At 45.3% G+C, this 20,642-nt stretch overlaps 1 protein-coding gene across 3 annotated transcripts in view; it reads left to right on the plus strand.

Annotated features, from left to right (window-relative positions):
* TTC7B (tetratricopeptide repeat domain 7B) overlaps window positions 1–20,642 on the plus strand; it is a 1,395,621-nt gene that overhangs the window by 121,557 nt on the left and 1,253,422 nt on the right. For all 3 annotated transcript variants that reach the window (XM_078660056.1, XM_078660054.1, XM_078660055.1), the window contains exons 2-3: window positions 4,859–5,013; window positions 5,166–5,331. In XM_078660056.1, the coding sequence (XP_078516182.1) occupies window positions 4,859–5,013; window positions 5,166–5,331 (321 nt within the window). The remainder of the gene's footprint in view (window positions 1–4,858; window positions 5,014–5,165; window positions 5,332–20,642) is intronic.

Raw genomic sequence — 20,642 nt, forward strand, 5'->3', positions numbered from 1 at the left:
AAGGAAAAGAAAAAAGTGATGTGCCGCGTCATAGTGATTTTTATCACTTTAAGCCATGTTGCATTTCAAAACATGTACAAAAACATTGACAAAGCCAATAGATTTAGAATTTGTAAAAGCCATTGGCTTTGCCAATGCTTGTTTAACCATGTCTTTGCTCCAGAGTTATCTACGGTTTATGGTCTAATTTTTTATCGTTGTAATAGTGTTTCAGACCTATTCCTCCGTATGATAATAGGTATACCCGTTATTTAATTGAAAGTAGATGTTCTTGCCACTACAAAGGATAATCTCCTCTACTTTCATCTTTGCCTAACCTGTCCTTTATGTTGTTTGCCACATCATTATCTCAAACCAGGTATTTCTTTCCTTTTTCTAATGTTTCTTTTCATCTTTTCGTAGCACTTATATATTTCTCCGATGGTACAGCAAAGAATTTCCAGACTGAATATCGGAATGTTTGGATAACCTGCCTACCCACACACTGTACTGATTAAACTAATTTCCCTGCATGGCTTATGTTTAAAACAAACAGTGTAATGTATTATAACTGACACCAAACTATATAACTGTTCAGACCTTGTTTGTCTGTTCTCAAACGATTCAAAATAAAGTAACTTCTTAACCAATTGGTCCGGTTTGCCCACCATCTTCTCCTTTGCCACCCATTTCAAATTTTTGCCGGTATGACTCATACTTAGGAAGCATTTGGTCAGCTTCATATTATCCCTGTTGTACCTGATAGTTTTCTAATGTTAGTTTATCTGCCACTTCCCTTGGCTAGGTTGTCATCCGTATATAGCAAAGATGACATAGGCAAGTAAATCTATAGATTACATTTGTTGTGTTGCAATTGGTGTATGTTCTAAAGATCCATGGTGTTTTGAGTCCTAGGTCCACTGTTTTCACTTTTAAAGACATGATACGCACACTACAATTACAGCATGGATAATGTTCTGTGACAGCTGGTGGGTCCCATAAAGAGTGTATTCTGATGTCCTGTCTGTTAGCTTGTAGTTTTGGTCTCGTGTGGACTACCATATCATTAATAGGTTTCCTTCTTTTAAATGTAAACATCAGTGGTTCAAAAGTCAGTGATGTTTATGTCAAAATTCTTCAATTTTTATTTATTATTTTTTTCACTCTGATTGAGAAGGGATCATTTGCAGTAACTCAAATGCATCTCTCTTCGGGGCTCAAGCAATTTGGGACTGAGAGTAAAAGAGAAAACAAAATTTGGGAGTGTACTGAAATGGTTATGTGTTAAATGTCGTCAGCCTCCATATGTGATTTATGCATTATAGAATGTTGGAATGGAGATGAATTACATTGAAACTTCGGATACTATACAGAGTCCTAAGTGCCTGTGTTGAGAGATCATAGAGATAACAAAATAAAAGTGCACTTCCGGTTCACAGGCAAATACCTTCTAATATACATATTGAAAAGAGTAAGTAGAGTTCTCTGGTCCCTCGGAGAAGAGGACACACAAAGCATGAGAACATATGGATAGATAATAGTTATGAGAAGCTTCTCTTAGCTACTTTTTAAGAGTGTGACAACCGGTCAACGTCCCCTAGCTGTAAATCTAGCAAGGTAAGTTAGTCCACGTATTAGATTTGTCCCAATAATATACACATCTACATATACTTTGCCATATATGACTGTAACGGATTTAAATATATATTTTTTTTTAAATAAAATAATTTTTATTGTTTCCAAAACCCCAAACCACCTCCATTCAATTATCTCTTGTATGACCATTACGCAGATGGCCCATCAACCCTGGTGCATATCATGCTATATCAATTAACTACAGCTTTCACCTACTAATCCGACCCCCCTCTGCCTCCCCCCCCCCCGGTCAGTGTGCCCTAGCCTACCCATCCCTAATCTATGTCTACTTATATGACTGTAACGGATGAGATACGCTGCAGTATATATGATCAATGATTGGCTTTATGGTGTGCAGTGAACACTGATGGTGGTGCAAGGAATTATTACAGCACTGAGTGTGCATGTTTTGCTGTGAACACACATTTTAATTTTGAATCTTCTCATATGCACAGAGGCACTTTGAAGAATGAATGCCCATGTGTTTAAAGAGACTAAGCTATTGTGGAGACATTATATATATATATATATATATATATATATATATATATATATATATATACTCTGCAGGTTTCCCTTCAAAGATCGGGTAGGAGAGCCTTATGCCTCCTTTAGAACACACAACCCTATACTTAGAAAAGAGTGGTAGGTAGGTCTAGGAGCCCTGAAGAAGGCCTAGTGACTCATTGGGCAGTGTTGAATTCAACTGAAACATTTTGGCATACGAGAGATGCAGGAATCAGTGGAATTCCACTTTAGCACCCTGTTGAATTGTTTTTAAACCATGGTATGAGACCATTTGAATAAATAAATATAGGGTATTCCCATAAACATTTTTAGCTTGAACTCGACCTCCTGTCATAGTCCACATAACTATACACATAATAGCTCCCAGATTCGGTTGCGCTCACCTAGTTGGCAGCGTACTACCTAGGTGAGAAAATGCACAAATTATGAAACAGGCTTCCTTTGGGTGGTGAGTTGTCTCTTCTCTTTAATAATCATGTAGGGTAGACCGTAGGGTAGACCTTTGAACATGGGCATAATTAATCTCTTGGCTTCCTCATTTTGTGTGGTCGAATTCATTGTAACTAAAAGAATGAGCAATAATACTCCAAACGATTTAAGAAAGCTTGTTAGTGATTCTAGTAAGAATAGAACCCGTGCATACTTACTATTGCCTGCAAAGCAAAAACGCTACTAGCTGTTTTTTTCCCTGGAAAAATCTGCCCACTTGATTGTTCCATGCTTCCCCTCTATTTACTTGTTCCCACCTGGGATTCCCTACTCATGAACCCACCACACCCACAATGTGCATTTAATTGATAATTGTTTGCTGCACTATTTGTTACTGTGTTGTCTTGAAAACTGTATGAACAAATCTAAAAAACAAAATCTGCCCACATGCTAGTCTACAGACTGACTCTATTCAGGTTCTAGGTGGAGAGTGAAATTTAGGATTGTTCGTTTTATGCATTACGAAAACTGGTGACTGTCTTGCTCCATTATAACTTTTCAAAAAATTAAGACAGTCAACAGCTGAGATTACCCACCCACCACAAGAAACGAACCACGATTTAGACTTGTTACTTAAAGATGTCACTGTTTTTTTGCCTGAAACCCGCCCTGGGGGACGTCCTGCCCTGGCTCAAAGGAGCTGTAAAAGGGCTCAAGCCTTTCTGTTTAGGACCACTACATAGTGTATTACCATTCCAGAGAGTCCAAGTAATTTAAGGTTTTGTGCCTAAAGTTTAGAATGGTAAATATGCATTTGATACTTGAGCACAGAATTCATCATTTTACAACTTTTCACATTCCAGCTCTGATTAAAATTCATTGCCACTGTGTAGGTTCCAGGGGCACAATTGTGCTTTAGGCAACATGATGCAAAGCCTCTACCATGCTCTGAGTGCTGCACAATTTCTCAAATGAAGTGCAAGCTGTGTTTGTGCCTGATTCCGACATGAATGGAAATTTCTGTTAGTACTGGAGTTTTACCATACACAGAGAAACACGGGCAGGATTTGTGTAGGCAGGCAGGCTAGAAAGTGGAATTGCTTGTAGTTCCACCAATCAGTAATATTGAAGCTGCATGTTATTTCCCATTCCGACCTGAAATACTCAGAATGGGGTGTAAAAAATAATATTGTCATGCAGTATTTCCTACTGCCCTTTTTTTCTGCCCAGCCACCGGGGAATGAGAGGCTAAATGACGGAACACTATGGAGAACTATTTTAATTTTTGATTTGCAATTAGAGGACGAGGCCTCCATAGTCAATAGGAATATGTGTAATTTGCTAAGACTAAGAATTTTGTATGGGTGTGCCAGTGCTAAATGGATCCTACACGAGTCCATTTTTGAAGGTATTTGTCAACAATGTGTATTTTCTCCAGTGGGAGTTATCATATGCTGCAGAGAGGTGGCTGTTTGGGGTGTGAGATCAACTCCACAGTACACCATCATAACTCCTATTCCATTTTATATTAACTGTTAATATTTTTCAAAGTGTATTGTCATACCCAACATTCCTAATTCCTGATGTAACCAAACCTTTTGAAAATTGCATGAGATCTTACACAGTTTGGGAATAATTTCAACATGCAAGACTTACCTGATGTAACAGATCCTGATAGTAATAAGAAAGCACTGTTGTGGCATCTCTAGAGGCTAGACCTGTTCCTTAGAAGACCACAATGCCTAGCAAATCGGTTTATTTTCATATTGCTAATGTAGTTACAAAAAATATAAATCCGTATGCTGTGGAAATAAATATTGCCATTTTTAGGTCTTGCCTATCAGCTTTAGTTGTTGGTTGTACAAGGCCTATTGTGGCCAGTACATCATAATATATCTGTACATATAGGAGGCTTTGGGTTAATCCATAGCTCTTGAATAGATGTCTTTCATATCTATCTAATTTCCATGCTTCTTGTTTGATGGGTTTCCTCCCTATTTTATGTTTGTTCCTCCTCTAGAACATTTCTTCTTCTTTCCCATGGTCTGTATGTACAACTTCTATCCTTCTCCTGCTTACCTTTAAAAAAACTAAATTTGTATTTGTATTTTAGCACTCCTTGGGGGTGCATGTTTTTTGTTACTCACTTTGCCTCTCCATGCCAATAGCTCGCCACTTTTTTTTAAAAGACAAGACTGACTGGTGCTGCCTATGCTTGTATAAACGGAATTTAGTTGACCTTTATATAAATTGTGGCCTTCACAAACTTCTTTTCTGTACTTCACAGATGACATGGCTGAACTTCTCTTGGCGGAGTGCAAGTTGGAAACATTTCTGAAAGAGCACCCTTTGAAACAGGAAACAACTCCATGCAGTCCTAGGCCCAAGCTTATTGAGGTCAGAAAGCACCTCACCGCTGCCCTGGACAGAGGAAACTTAAAGGTATGCACCAGTTTGGGTGTGGGTAATTTTCAAATAGACAAACCTATTCACAGTTATGTAATGAAAGAGATGTGATTGTTGATCTGGGGATCTCAAATAATCCCCCTTTGTGGAGCACTGTACATCCTAACTTGCAGCTTTACACTTTGTAGGATGATTTCCTGCTGGAGGCCAGCCTAACAATGGCGAAGTTGAATTATGTGGAAGGAAATTACAGAGACGCTATTAATATCTACACTAGAGTTGAACTGGATAGGTTACCGCTAGCCATACCATCCTATAGGCTAAGGATGTTTGCTGAAGCCTTTGCAACTAAAGGTAAGAGATGCTTTTTCCGTGCTTGTGTCTTCTCTGTTGAAACATTGTCGCTCCTGTTAGAGATATTTTGTGTAAGAAGTGATGCAAATCTTTGATCAATATAAAAACTAACAGCAACAAGGTTGTTTTTTTTAATGGTGGAAAGTTTAAGTGAAGTATAATAAATGCCTACTCTTCTAATGTCACATTGTCAACAGAGTCCAGTAGTTAGACACATGACAGTAATGCTTAGAATGCATACGGATTCTGGACATAAATCATGTTAAGATCAGCATTCACTCAGATATGGGCCGAGATTAATTTAATGTCTGTCTAAACATTTTTGTCTGTTTGTGAATTCCTTCTCTGACCTCAATTTGCTTTCTGATCTTACATTTTGAACATATACATTCCACCTACACTGGCATTGGATTCATTATCATTTCTCTTGTAAAATAATCCTCATCTCTTGCAGAATATAAATAACATTAGCTCACACAGGTATCATTATAAATAGAATTGCTGTTTGGGACATTAGTACACTTGTATCCAAATTGAATAAATCAAAATAGAAAGCAAGTGCAAAAATCCCAGCCGAAATATTTATAGAAAATACCTTTTAATGCAGAGTAGACCATGGTATAAATGTAGTACAAACCAAATCAGTAGACTGGAATTCTAAATGGCTAAATCATTTTAAAGAGGAAAATACATCCCTTTCAATGTAAGAGCATACATCTTCTTTGCAGATCCCCACAGATGGCTATTCATGCAGATGTGTTCATTGGTAAGCAACCCACAGATGCCTTTGTTTTTATTTAGAAGAGAGTTTGGATGCAAGTCTTAGCCTTCAGACTAGGGCAGATACCAGGTTACCTATTGCAGTCTACCTTGTATGAATGCATAGAATTGCAAAATATTTAATTTCACTGTGTTCCACATTTTAACACTAGATATAGCAACAGGAGGATATGATGAAAACTTAATGAAGCAACTATTTTCTTTTTACAAACATTTTAAAATTAGGATTTGTTTTTAAAGACTTCTACAAATATGACAAATTATTATCTAAGGACAACTCTTCAGACATCATGGTCATCTCTGTGGCAAATACTTTTCCTAATTACCTGACAATATTACAGAAAACAACTTTGACTGCAAATTTTAATATTTTCTAATATTTGTTCCTTCCTCAGAGGCCATGGTTGGGCGTTTTGTTTTTGTGCCTCCATTTAGGTCTTTGACCAGGCTTTTGTTGTGACAGGTTCACAAGGGTCATCTCTGAATCCCACCTCTTTCAATCGTTATTTGGCCCGACTTGATGAAGGAATTTCAGTTCTCATGTATGTATTGTGTGGTTGACACAGAAATCCAGCGACTGGACCATATAGGTGATGCTGTCCATACCAACATTCACAAGACCCTCAAGACTATAGTAGGCTGAATGGCTTTCCTGTTGACCTCTGACTGGTGACCTGATGCTCTTGGAGAATGTCCTTTCCCAGTATAGGCAGCCTAATATCTAGGAGTCATGTTTGATGAGGCACTTTCCTTCTCACTTCAGGTTGAGAAATCTTCTTCTACATGTTTTCAACACTTGCAGATCTTAAAGAAAATCTTCTCACTGCTCCCTAAAACTGCACTTTATTAAGCTGTGGTCGGATCCTGACTCGACTATGCCAATGCCCTGTTTCTCGATCTTCCAGCATATCCGATTTAAAGTCTGCAGTTGGTACAAAACAGTGTTGCCCACTTGCTTCAGGATTTACCAAGACATGCCTTGTCTCTTACTTTTTGCTGAGCCTGCTTTGGCGCCCAAGTGCTAAGTGTATTATTTTTTTTTAAACTCATTAAAGTTTGAAGTACATCAGGGTTTTGAAAAGTATTGCATGCATTTTTCGCCATTGGTACAACAGGCCTCAACAATTCTAATGTAACATCACCCAATTAACCCTGCACAGCGAAAACACCACCCTTCCAAACCCCGCCCATCCCAGACACCCATAGCTTTATGCATCTAATAGACATGAATTCCCTATCATCTATCAGTACCATAGGACTGTACCTCCATCTCAATAATGGCTTTGGCAGACCATATGGGATACAGCATAATACCTCGATAATTTGCCCATCGCTTCCAGATTTTACCATGCTTCTGGTGTCAACCTCTTGCCTGAAAGACGGCGATCTCCACCTCCATGCTCTTGTCCATGGCCTCTTTCCACCCTCCCACCGATGGTGGGAATACCGCCTTCCAGTGCTGAGCGATGTCTTGTTTAGTCAGTGTTATCCCCAGAACAAAAGATGCTGTTTGTACCGGTTTTCTCCAATCCCCTCTGTGCTATGAAGAAGGACCAGTTTGGGCCCCCGCGAGATCTCCTAAGACAACAACTGAGCCAGGCAAGAGATCTTCCTGCGCCAAAAAGGCTGTAGTGCGGGACAGCTCCAGACCGTATGTATGAATGCCCTCTCCTCTACATCACAGCGGAGGCACATGGGAGAAGATATTACCCCATCCTTCTTAGGCGGTGCGTAGTATAATAGGCCCTATGCAAGTATTTGAATAGTATCCAGTGGCAGCGTGATGAAATCTGCACCAGCAGGCTGCCAGGTCCTCTGTCCAATCATCATCTTTTCGGTCATCAATGTCGCCCTTCCAGGCCGCTCTAAGTGTTGACAAGGTCTTGCAGCTATGTGGTACTAAGGTCTGGTATATTTGTCGAATCTTGTGGGAACCCAGATCCCCCAACAGCAAGATATGGACACAGGGCATGTCTGAAATGCAGATATTTTAATTGGCTGCGATGGAGCTGAAATTCGTCTTGTACTTGTTGAAAGGATTTTAGCACTATTCCTCTCATGAAGTCTCCCAATGTAGATAGGCCTATGATGTCCCATTCCTGGAACCCCGATATTGCAGTTACTTGACTCAGAACTGTCCCATGCCATAGCGGAGTCTACCCGGTCAGTCTGCCCCATCAGCTTGATCGTCTAATGGCCTGCTGCCATATTTGGATAACCACCCTGACGCCAGGAGCAAACACACCGTCCCCTCCCGACTATAAAGAAAATCAAGGACCGATTGATGCCCAATGCCCATCTTTCCACAGAGTAGGCAGGGACAGTTAGTTTGATCGCTATACCACCACTCGTTAATGTTAAGAAGATGAGAAGCTGCATAATAAAATATACATCTACCGCCGCAATCTTTCCACAGGAAGTGATTATAGACTGTGTTCATACGCTGGAACCACGAATAAGGGATATTTCATCAGTAATTCTGAAGCCAGTACAGTAAACGCGGTAAGGATACCATCTTGAAAATGGCGGACCAACCTAACAGCGACAAGGGCGGGGGGGGGTCCACCCTTTCACCTCTTTTCGAACTTGCGATCGTAAGGGACCTTTATTATGCTGCCAGGAAATAACCGGGTTGGGTGAGATATAGACTTCCAGGTATTGAAAGCCCTCAGTCACCTGGGTCAGTTGTGACGCCCAAGTCGTTCTCCTTTGGGCGCCGCAGACCAGAAGAAGCATTGACTTTGTCAGGTTCATGTAAAGTCCGGAGGTCTCCCTGAAAACCAGTAAGATCTGCACTATTTGTGGGCCAGAGAACGCCGGGTCAGTAGAAAAAACAGGACATCATCGGTGTATAATGCAATCCTGTCGGATATCTTGACTGACCAATCAAAGGCGTGCACTAGGGGGCCGTTCCGCCCCCATGCAGCCAGTGACTCCACAGTGAGCGCAAATTACTGGGGGGACAGCGAGCACCACTGTCTAGTGCCTGCATGTACGGGAAAAGGATCAGACCGAATGTCCGCCACACGGACTGACACCGACAAGTCTGTGTATAATAGGCGGATATACGTGAGGAACAGTGGGTCCAGATTTAAGGCCTCCAAAAGGATAAATCGGTACTCCCTGCTAATTGAATCAAAGGCTTTGTCGATGTGAGCTAATAAGAGGGCTGCCGTCTTTCCCAGTTCGGCCGCCTCCCACATTGCATTGTAAACTCGTCTAATATTGTGGCGGGTGGACCACTGTGGAATAAAGCCTGCCTGGTCTGGGTGCAACAGCCCGGATATATGCGCAAGAAGGCAATCGGCCAATACTTTACCTGCCAATATAACTTCAGTATTCAGTAGTGAAATCAGCCGATATGAAGCTGGTTCCTCAGGGGGGAGGGACAACCAGGCTTGTGGAAGGCCACTATTTCGGTATGTCGCTAGTCAGGCAGAAGGAGCAACATGTCGGAAGCCTCCTGCAGCACCTTCAATAAGCGTGTCCCTAACTGGGGCTTGTAAGTCTTCAAAACCTCGCACAGAATTCAGTTCGGTCCTGGAGCCCGGCCCGAGTGGAGACTCGCCATTGCCCCTCTCAGTTCTTCTACAGTGATTGGTTCATCTATTTTTTTTGTGCTCTGTGAGTCTGATACAGGTCTGGAGGCATGGCGCCTACAAAGTCTACAATTTGTTTGTGAGTTAGAACTTCCCCCTGAGCACATAGTCTCATTGTATTCTGCTAATACCTGGGCTACCTCCCGAAGGCTGGACACAGTCTACTCTCTGCATCACAGAGCACCAGTACTGGTGCTGATGTGATGTCTGTACGATCTGGCATAAGCGATGCAATATTTGACTAGATTTGTCACCCCATTGATCTATACGATTCTGTCCCGCCTGCCAAGCTATCGGCCTCGTCTAAAACCAGTTGCTGCTGTGAAAAAAACTGCCTACATCGCGCCAGCTCCTCGTAGCCTCCTCTGACCTCGCCCTCCAAGACTTGCAAGTGGGTCTCTGTTCCACCACTTTTTGGGTTTTACGAAGCCGCCCCCCCCAGTGCAAACACTTAATGACCACCCCACGTAGTCTGGGCTTCAGGGCCTCCCAGAGAACCACCTGGGAGGGAGCCATTGCAATGTTAAAGGAAAGGTATTCAGTAATTGACCGGTGAAGTGTGGACCTGTACACTGGGTAGTGTAGGAGTCAGGGTGACATACACCTTCGAAATGGGGGTTTATGGGGACCGATAAGCAACATGAGGGCTACAGGAGAGTGGTCGGACAACCCTCTTGGCAAAATTGAGACTGCTGAGACCGTGGGGATATAGTGGTTAGGAAGAAAGAGGTAATTTAGCCTGGAGAGGTACCCGTGGACCACAGAGAAAAAGGTTTACCCAGACTCTGCTGGATGTTAGGGTCTTGGGTCAAGGTCAGCGGACTCGATAATTCTCGCCGAGGTGCCTACGCTAACCATGGGTCCCACTCTGCAACTCTGGGCAATAGCTTGCTTAATCTCCACAAAGGCCCCATCAACACCGGGGATGCCTGGCTTCACCTTGGAGGTGCACAGGAGGGACCATCTCACAGGGAAAGCCAGGACGGATTCCCCAGCGGTATACAGCGCCAGGACACTCCGAGATGGAGTAACAGTGCACTTTACAAGTATACTTACCTTTACCTTTACCTACCTCCACGCATCTCTCCATCTCAAAGAGGATGTTAGGAGGTGTGGTCTAGAATCGCCGGAGCTCTGGGCAGGTCTGGTCGTACGCCCTCTGTCCTCTGTTGATGCCATTACATCAGTCCACTCCCCCACCACAGAGAGTTCCGCCGGCCGTGCCCCCAAAGTCATATGAGCCTGTCTGCAAATGTCTGGCCTAGGGGAGGGGGTGACTAGACACATTCAAATGTCTGCAGCTCTCCATGCAACATCCGTGTCACCAGGGAGTACCTCCAACACAGATCCGTCCATATTCTGGTCGGCTTATAGGGAACCCTGTGGTGAATGAGAATTGCTGAGCCCTACGAGCCCCACACAAACCCCAAGCGGAAAATCTGATCAAACTCAAACCATGCCATGCACGACACCATCGTACCCATCATGTGGGTTTCTTGGAGCAGTGATATGTCGGTTTCAAGCCTCTTGGCCTGCTGTAGGATCACCCTGTGTTTGATTTTGACGAGGATACCCTTTACATTCCATACTATGACTCGGACCCCCCTGTCTGATCTCCGAATGTATGTGCGGCTATGTATGGGAGGGAACCATGTGGAGCCACGTTATCTGCAAGTCGTTGTGTATCTGTTTTGGGTGAAAACACAACAACAGACTTCAATGGGTAACAAACCCCTCCCCCACCCCAATATCTCCGCAAACAAGAACTATCTGTCATGGCAGGTGTTCACGGCGCCCCAACGGGAGCCCAGGGGGATCCCACACCAATGGAGCCGTGAACTGGCAACTCCCCTAAACATGAGTCTCAGGAAGCTTCAGGAACATGCTTCCAGTGAGGCAGTCAGGCCTGAAGGTCCCACACATGTAAGCTAGATGTCAGATTTATGACCCAAGCTCGGGGCCGAATGCCAAAGCCCGTACCCATCTGGTGCCAGCACCGCTATCCGTGCTGGAGTCCATGTTATGGATCTTCCCCCTGTGTCTAAGACCGCCAATTGGAGCGATAGCGGTGTCGGTGCTTCAATGTGGACTTCTTTGAGGGATTCCGCTGGTCACTTTGGGAGAAGTCAGATTCCAACTGAGGGGGGTGTATGTGGCCAAAGGCGTACTGTCTTGTCTGTCAATATAAAGACCGCCTCAGGTGTACCGTAGAGCAGAGACAGCGACCTGTATATGACCCACATACGTGCAGGTTATAGCAAGCATGTATTGGATATTTCAATTCTTGTAACCCGTACGCTTCTGCAGCCCAGGACCAGCCACAATGCAGACCCCCTAATGGGATCTGCCACGCTGGACCTCCGGTCTGCAGTGCGAGCACCAAGGGCAACACCGAGGGGGGTACTGTATGACTGACCCCACTCCACAGGTAGATTTGGGTTGGGCAGGTATTGGACTTTGCCCTAGGCCAAAGCACAGCCCCCCCCTCACCCCCCCCAGGACGCACATAATCGGCCAGGGCAGTCCCAACTCTCTGGGGCTCCAGGCCTTCATGCAGGCCATGCACAGGTCAGCCGCCCCAGGCCTCCATCTGCAGCCACAGATCAATCACTCTGCCCAGCGGGAGCAGGCCTACCTCTGCAGGGCGTGGCCTAGGCCTCCTCTTCCTCTCACTGTGGCCTCTACTCCTTCCCTGGCCCAGCCGGCCCAGCTATGCCTTCTGCGTCGGACCCGCGCAAACTCGGCAGGCACAGCTCCGGTGACCATGGCCCCGCCCGGCTCTTCCTTGTAGCCTTGTGCCTCACACGGCGGGGACTTGTTCACTGTGGGGCACCCTCTGGCACTCTTGATCCCCGCAGCCCCGTCGCCACATTCCGAAAGGGCCCGGCCCATCTGGGCACACCAAGACTCTCGGCTCGCCCTTGCCCAAGTCTTTGAGAATCCTTTTGCTGCCCAAGGGCACAGCCAGGCCGCGAGCAACACGGCTGAGATAGAGACAAGAGGCAAGCACCGCGCCTGGCCCCACAATCCGTGTCCCCAGCAGTGGCTTTGCCCAGGCTGCCACTCCTGTCCGGTCGTCACATGGCCGGGCCTTTTCACCGGGGGATCACTGGCATGTACGGTCCCTGCGGCCCCACCGATCCACAAGGCGGGCCACTCCGGTTCCGGGCTCCACCGGGTCCACTGCTGGCAGGCCAGGATGTGCGTGGGCAGAATGATGGTGGATGATTATGCCGGACTGCACGAAGCGGACTTAACTAGCGCCCGCCATGTTGGCTCGTCAGGCCACGCCCCGCTAAGTATATTATTTTAAAAAGTTTTTGTATTGGTTTTCTCAGCACTGCATGGGTGCAGTCCTTTTTTTCCAAAAGCTAATTTCTTGGTGCCCCTCCAAGATCGTATACATTCTTTACATTTTTCACTTCAGATCTGCAAAATTAAAACATCTCAGCAGATTGGGAAGTCTTTTGCTTATCAAGTAATCAAGGGCTGAAATGTATTACTTGTCTAGCTTAGATGCCAAACCAATTTGCTTAAGTCAACTTAAGACCTCATTGTTTTTAGGTCTTGCCTAGGCAGCGCATGTACTGCATGTGCTGTCTCGAAGAGACATATAGTATCTAAGATATGGGCTACAAAAAACACCCATCTTGTACATTGGTTCCCCTTAGTGTCCTTTAGAAATGCAGGCTTTTTTTTTGGTGAATACACTTAGTAGGCCCTCCTTTTGTTTCACCCTGGAGACTGCCCCTGCTACATGACTCCTTTCACTATGGGCATTTGTTTTCCTTCAGTGCACTATTTTGTCTTGCGCTCTGTCCTCTCTGCTGTTCCCAGTTCACTTAATCTCCTGTGCCATTCCCAGAACAACATCTCCTGCCCCTTGCAGTCTGTATTCTGAACAGCCGCTCTTTCGCTCCTTGTCATGGGCTGCAGTTGCCTCCTCCAACCTAAGCCCTCTCCCGTTAATGACGTGAGGAGGAAGCTCGAAATTTCTTTTCATCAAATACTGCCTTATAGTAGGTGTTACAGTAGTTCACGTTTGCTGTGTGATTGTTTGTTTTTTGTGCCTTACAAACATCCTTGCACTTTAGGCTAGGTAATCAGTCATATCGAAACCATAAGTATTCTGGTGTCTTTGGTTTTATTTAAGAGTCGTTTTTGATGCTCCAAGTTACTTTCCGGGTAACTTGCATAAATATCAGGTGGTTTCTGATGCCTGTGCGTCCTGTTGTGATGTAAAGGACTTAACTTGCCTAGAATTGTTTCTATTGGGATTTTCAGTGAGGCACTAAAGGGAGATTGTGAAAATCTCGCATATAGTGTTATATAACTGGTATTTATGTAAAGTGCTTCAAATACCATCGGGTGCCCAAAAACACAAAAAACGCCCATTATAGTGGGGGGCTTTAAACACCACTTACCCCATGTCAAACCTCTGTGGGCTGATCCAGGATGCAAGTACTGTTGTATGTATGGAACTGCTCTCCTCTAATGCCGTCTGTAGTTAACCAATCCTTCACTATGTGCTTGCGATGGCTGATTTCTGTCCGGCACATGTTCATAATGTTTGCTTCTTTTTTTTTTTTAATTGTCTGCAGCATATGCTTTATGTCTGTTTCCTTATAATTTTAATTTAAAATTAACTATTTGTTTTGTCACTTTACAAATAGTATGGAATTGCTATGCTAACTTTTGATCTGGTTTCGTATCAAAGGGAAAACGCATCACACAAAACAGCAGATGCTGTCGTATTGATGTTGTTTTTTACTTTCAATTTGGTTACTAGTGTCTGCTTGGAGGCCTGCTTAACATATTGTGATCAATGGGAATGTCTAATTTGAGTGTACTTGTAACGTGAAGTTCTCATGTATCAGTGCGCATATTATTGTATTTGCTTAAACGTTCTTTATTACTGTGCTACAGTGCATAATTAGCAGGGGCTCCTTGTTGTGCTGACACTAATAGATATATTTTTTAAGCCATGCGTTAATTGTATTTTATGAACGTTTCTTCTCAGCCCCCTCGCTTTGGTAGTGAAGAACAGATTTCACACAATTTTCGTCTTGTGCTGAATCCAAAATTTAAATCCCACTTTTGTGTTCTGTATATAATGTTTTATGGCACATATTATGCATCGTCGTGATTTAAGCTAGATGGAGGTATGGCCACTTTATCAAACAATCCCTAACACATTCAAAGAATTTCGAGTTTTATTGTACATGTAACATGAAATGCAGATGTATTTGTGCACGGATTATTGTATGTGCATAAACATTCTTTATTAGTGTGCAACAGTACATAATCCCCTGATTTTCGACAATGACAGATATATTGTTTTAATGCCCTGCGTACAGTCTACTTCATGAATGCTTCTTTTAAGCACCTCCACTTTGAGCGAATAACACCGATACAGACATGTATACTCGATTGGCCAAGATCACCTAATTTTAGTCCTGTGCTGAATTCAAGAATAAAATCCTGAACTTTGTTCTGCATACAACATTTTGGGGCATCTGTTATACATTTGTTGTTATTTTACCAGGATGGAGGTACGACTGCTTTATTGTTACAGTCATTTTGTATTTGGTTTCGTATCAAAGGAAAAAAAACATCGCAAAATGTTATGTTATGTTATGTTAATTTCGATTTATATAGTGCCAAATCACCGACAGGTCTCTTAGCGCTTGCTTTGGGAACCCGTCCTTGCTTTCTCTGCGAGATAACACCTACTGGGCATCCCCAAGGTGAAGACCAGGCATCCCATTGCAGTGGGGCCGTAGTGGAGATTAAGCAAGCTATTGCCCAGAGTTGCAGAGTGTGAACCCATGATTCGAGTAGGCACCGAGGCGAGAATTATCGAGTCCGTGGACATTTTGAGCTCAAGACCCTGCCGCGTCGGGAATTGAACCCTGGTCCCGGGTCCGACCTCTGCATCAGGGTCTGCCTCCTCTAACCAGTGAGCCACACTTCTCCACACCAGTGAGCCACACTTCTCCACACCAGTGAGCCACACTTCTCCAAAATAGCAGATGCTGTTTTAATGCTGTTGCTTTTTACTTTCAAATTGGGTTACTAGTGTCTTAACTTGGAGGCCTGTTTAACACACTGCTGCCTGCTCCTTGCGTGCCTAAGTGTGCAAGAAAATCTTGCTCTCTGTGCTGCTCTCAGCTGCACCCTTCACCCGCCCCCCTTGCACTGCACTCTACTGTGCACTGCTTCTGTCTTTTCTGCTGGTTCTTCTCCCATTTGCATACTGCATTGCCCCTCGGCTATCCTTTTCTGGTCTCCTACTCCACCCTATGCTGGCCCTTCCTTGTACTTTGGGAAAATAGTGCCGATTGATTTGCATTTTACATAGTGAAAAGTTTCACCGAGCTTCACTTACATACAACACAGACACATCATGGGCAGCAGTAGTACAAGCTTCCTTAATACAAAGCACATGTATAGTGCTATATAGTAGTATTCTGACTGCTTGTTTTTATTGCTGACTCGGCCACATGCATGCTTTTCTCGATGGGGAGAGGATGTGACGTTATTGTAGTGAGCCACCCAGCTCTTGTAATAAAATGTTGCACCACAACTCCCTGGCCTAGGCGCGGACCAGGGAGTATAAATACATGGTGATGTCAGCGTTCGTAGCTGACGGCACAGAGGGAAAGTGAGAGTGGTCCCCTGTGTCTTTTACTCTCCCCAGTAGGCACCCTACCAGTGTTTGTCCCCAGCATAAGCGTGCCCCCATAAGTGTGACCACCTTATTTACATTGGGGAGGAGGCAGTTGTGCAGCCTGCATGTGCCCTCGCGCCGCGCATCGGAGTCGACGGCGCGTGCCTTCCTCTCCGAGGCCCCGCACCACGAGGAAGGTGTTCCGCGGGCCACGTTGTTGCTGCGTGCGGCCAGGCTGCAGAGGTGGTGTTGGTGGTGGCCGCAGGCACGGAGAACAGGTGAGGAGCCTGGAGGGTGGACCCGTTCAGCGGGAGGGGCGAGTGGCGTGCACCGCCGAGTGCCCCGAACCTCCCAGGGCGTGGGGCCTTCATCAGAAGCACGCGCTGACGGCCCCTCCCTCACTAGCGCTGAGCGCTGGAACAGCGGTACGGTCCAGAGAAGGAGGGCAACCTTCTCTGGACCGACTTGAACTCTGGCTATCACCAACTGGTCCTGGAGGAGAAAAGCCACTACATCACCACATTTTCAACCCACGTGGGGCTCCGGAGGTTCAAGCGCCTCAGCTTTGGGGTGTCTTCGGCAGCCAAGGTCTTCCAGGATGCCATCAGGGAAGAGCATTCTGGTTTGGTGGTTGTCATCAATGTCAGCGACGATGTCCTTATCTTCTCTAACTCTCTTGAAGAACATGATGTGAGGCTCCGGGCGACGATGCAACGGCTCGTGTAGCAGGGTTTAACTCCACACAAAGGAAAATGCGAGTTTTACATGAATGAGTTAGAGTTCTTCGGGTACCGATTCTCGGATCGAGGACTGCTAGTGGATCCGGCTAAGGTGGAGGCCATACGGTACCCCAAAACCAGTCTGAGGTGAGGAGTTTTCTAGGAATGGCAAACTACTGTGGTAGATTCATACCCCATCTGGTCACACTGTCCAATGCGGTGGCGAAAGAGTTCACCGACATCAAAGAAGAGCTATTGATGGGGCGACAGTGGCCTACTTCAAGCCAGGATATCCGACAGAGGTGGTGGTTGATGCCAGCCCAGTGGGCCTGGGGGCAGTGTTGCTGCAGCAGGATGATGGCGAGGAGTGGGTACCCAGTGCTTATGCCAGCCGTGCACTCACTCCAGTGGAAACAAGGTACGCCCAGATTGAAAGAGAGGCACTGGCCATCAGGTGGGCATGCCAACATTTCCGACATCTACCTGTGTTGTCACAAATTCACCGGTGTTACCGATTACAAGCAACTCGTCCCATTATTCGGGAATACGGCAGGAGTGGGCCGCCCAGAATTGAGAGGTCGGCTGTCCAAATTGAACACTATAACTTTGACGTCATCTACCGCCCAGGAGTTAACAACCCTGCCGGTTACCTGTCCAGGCACCCAATTGCAGATTGGCAAGTGGCCAAGTCCGAGGTTGACGATGGATTGGAGTCATTTGTGGAGCAGATTGTAGATGCAGTGTGTCCCAGGGCGCTGTCGGTGGAGGAAATTGTACAAGCCAGCAACGAAGACACTTGCCTGCAGGCTGTCAAGGAAACCTTGCACAACCATCAGTGGAAAACGTTCCTCCAAGGGTCGAGCGGCTTGACGGACGAGGAACGGTAGGGGAGGGTCAGACTGTGGAGATGTCGAGAGGAGCTGAGTGAAGGTTTCCAAGGAGTGATAGTCTGGGGTGCGCTTTTGGTGATACCATCACAGCTGTGAAGGAGGACCTTGGACCTTGCCCATCAAGGACATCAAGGGATTGAGAAGACCAAGGCCCGCATCAGATCCAAGGTGTGGTTCTCCGGTGTTGATCGGATGGTAGGAGACAAAGTAAGGGGTTGCCATGCGTACCTAATAACAGGAGCGGAACCTCCAACTCTTCCCATAATCACCGAATCACCCAGCACCAAGCCCTGGGCAAACATCAGCTTGGATTTTGGGAGCTTCCTGGACGGGAGGCACACGGTGGTCATGATGGACAGCTACTCCAAGTTTCCGGTGGTGGAAGTGGTACAAGTGGTACACTGAACGGCTTTCGAGGTCCTGAGGCCAGTTCTTGAAAAAACATTTGCTCTGTTGGGAATGCCTGAGGAGGTACGCACTGACAATGGACCACCCTTCCAGTGGCAGGAGTTCCGCGAGTATCTGCACCTACACAACGTCTGTCATCGCAAAATAACACCTCAGTGGCCCCAAGCAAACAGTGATGTCGAGAGGTTCATGAGAACCATGAACAAAGCCCTGCGGATTGGGGTAGACCAAGAGGAAGACCTCCAAGGGTGCCTACAGAGGTTATTACGTGGCTATTGTCAAACCCCGCATTCCACTATGGGGTGTGCTCCTAGCGATCTGATGATGCGGAGAGATGTAAGAGATGTTGTGCCCACCAGTCCAAGGTGGGAGCCTTCTGTCCTGGACAGCGCTCGAACACAGTCTAAGCGACAGCAGACCAATGACAAGGCGAGCCAGAAGCGGAAGGCCAAGAACTGCACTATTCACAGTGGGGACCAGGTGGTCGTCAAGAACAGACACGCAGACTCGAAGCTCCTCACTCCCTTCGAGAGGGAACCATGGCAGGTGATACAAATTCAAGGGTCCACGATCACGGCGAGAACAGGGAGACATCAAATAGCAAGAAACACCTCATGGTTCAAGAAAGTAGGGGCCTCGGAGCCAGTCAGGACCGAAGGAACAGAGGTTTGACAGAAGGCAGTAGTACCCCGGGTGAATGAGGATACCCGGTTGTCTGAGCCAGAAGATACCCAGGTGGAAGAAGAAGGACTTCCGGAGGCGAAGCTACCCTTGGGAGAAAACCGTGAGCCAGCGGAGGGTCCCAATAGCCGAGGAGGACACCCTTATCGGCTGAGAGAGAATCCCCAGCCCGGTACACGGTTGAAGGACTTCCTGTACTGAAATAACACGGACAAAGGCGTGGAGGACTGAACAATCGATGCAGAACTGTTCCATGTTGTGTTAAGTTTGCAGTGCATCGTTAGGCCACCCGTTGGTGGGATGGGATGTAGTGAGCCACCTGGCTCTTGTAATAAAATGCTGCCACTGCAACTCCCTTGGCGGGCGCAGACACGGGGAGTATAAATAAACTGTGACGTCAGCGCTCATGGCTGTCGGCACGGAGGCAAAGTGAGAGTGGTCGCCTCTGTCTTTTACTCTCCCCCCCAAAAGGCCCCGTACCAGTGTTTGTCCACAGCATAAGCGTGCCTCCATAAGTGTGACCCCCCCATACTTACAGTTATGACCAGAGATGCCGTATTTGGAACTAGGTAGCCAGGGTCCTCGTTCCAGGCTTTGGGTCGGCTCAACATCCTGTAATTTTGGTCAAATCACTCAATCTCTCCTTGCGCCAAGAACAAAAACAAAAAAAGAATATGACCTTGTTTCTTAATACGGTCTCTGTGGGTTTAGAAAAAAGGATACACAAACTGTTTCAATAACAAAATTATTCATACAGTTATTTATGAAGTTAGAGCTCAAGATTTGTAATATGGAGTTCTTTCAGTTCTGACCAAACGTCCAATATGAATATTTTGCCTATGTATCCATCTTTCTGTTTCTATACCAACCATCTGCAAATATCCTACTTATGCATTGCCTACCATCTTTTCATTCATCTAATAACCCAGACATCCATCCATGCACTCATACAGGTATCCATCCATTCAAGCATTCATACAAACACCTATCATTCCACCAACCCATCCGTCCTAACTAAACCTTGGCTTCTTACATGCTCTCATTTTCAGGATGGTAAACACATAATTCCACTACACACCACATACATCCACTCCACTCCATACACATAAGTAAAAAATATTCTCATTTACAACACCGGTAGCTCTAACTCTCGTTTTCTAAATAATCACTCCACTGCAAAAAAAAAAAAAAGTAAAAGACATTGTCATTTACAATGCCAACAGCTCTAAATTTCACAAATGGGAGACCGATTGCTTTGCAAATGCTTGTTTTCTTTGCAAAATATCAGATAGACTGTTTGTTAGCGCAATAACCCCTATGGAAATAATCAGGCACTACGTAAATGCTCAAAATAATATATATTTTTAAATATTGGTAAACATCAAACACATTTTACTAAATTATGCCACATCGAAATTGTATTTAAAGTTACATAACAGCTTAACAATCTTTTTTTTCTCGTTTCAAATTTATTTGTGTACATTTTATTTTGAAAGCAAATAATCACTAATATTGCTTTTGTGGTTTTGTTGTATACGCATATAATCAAGTATTCCGGGAGGAT

Source organism: Lissotriton helveticus, chromosome 9 (genome assembly GCF_964261635.1).
Source record: "Lissotriton helveticus chromosome 9, aLisHel1.1, whole genome shotgun sequence".
Taxonomy (NCBI): Eukaryota; Metazoa; Chordata; class Amphibia; order Caudata; family Salamandridae; genus Lissotriton; species Lissotriton helveticus.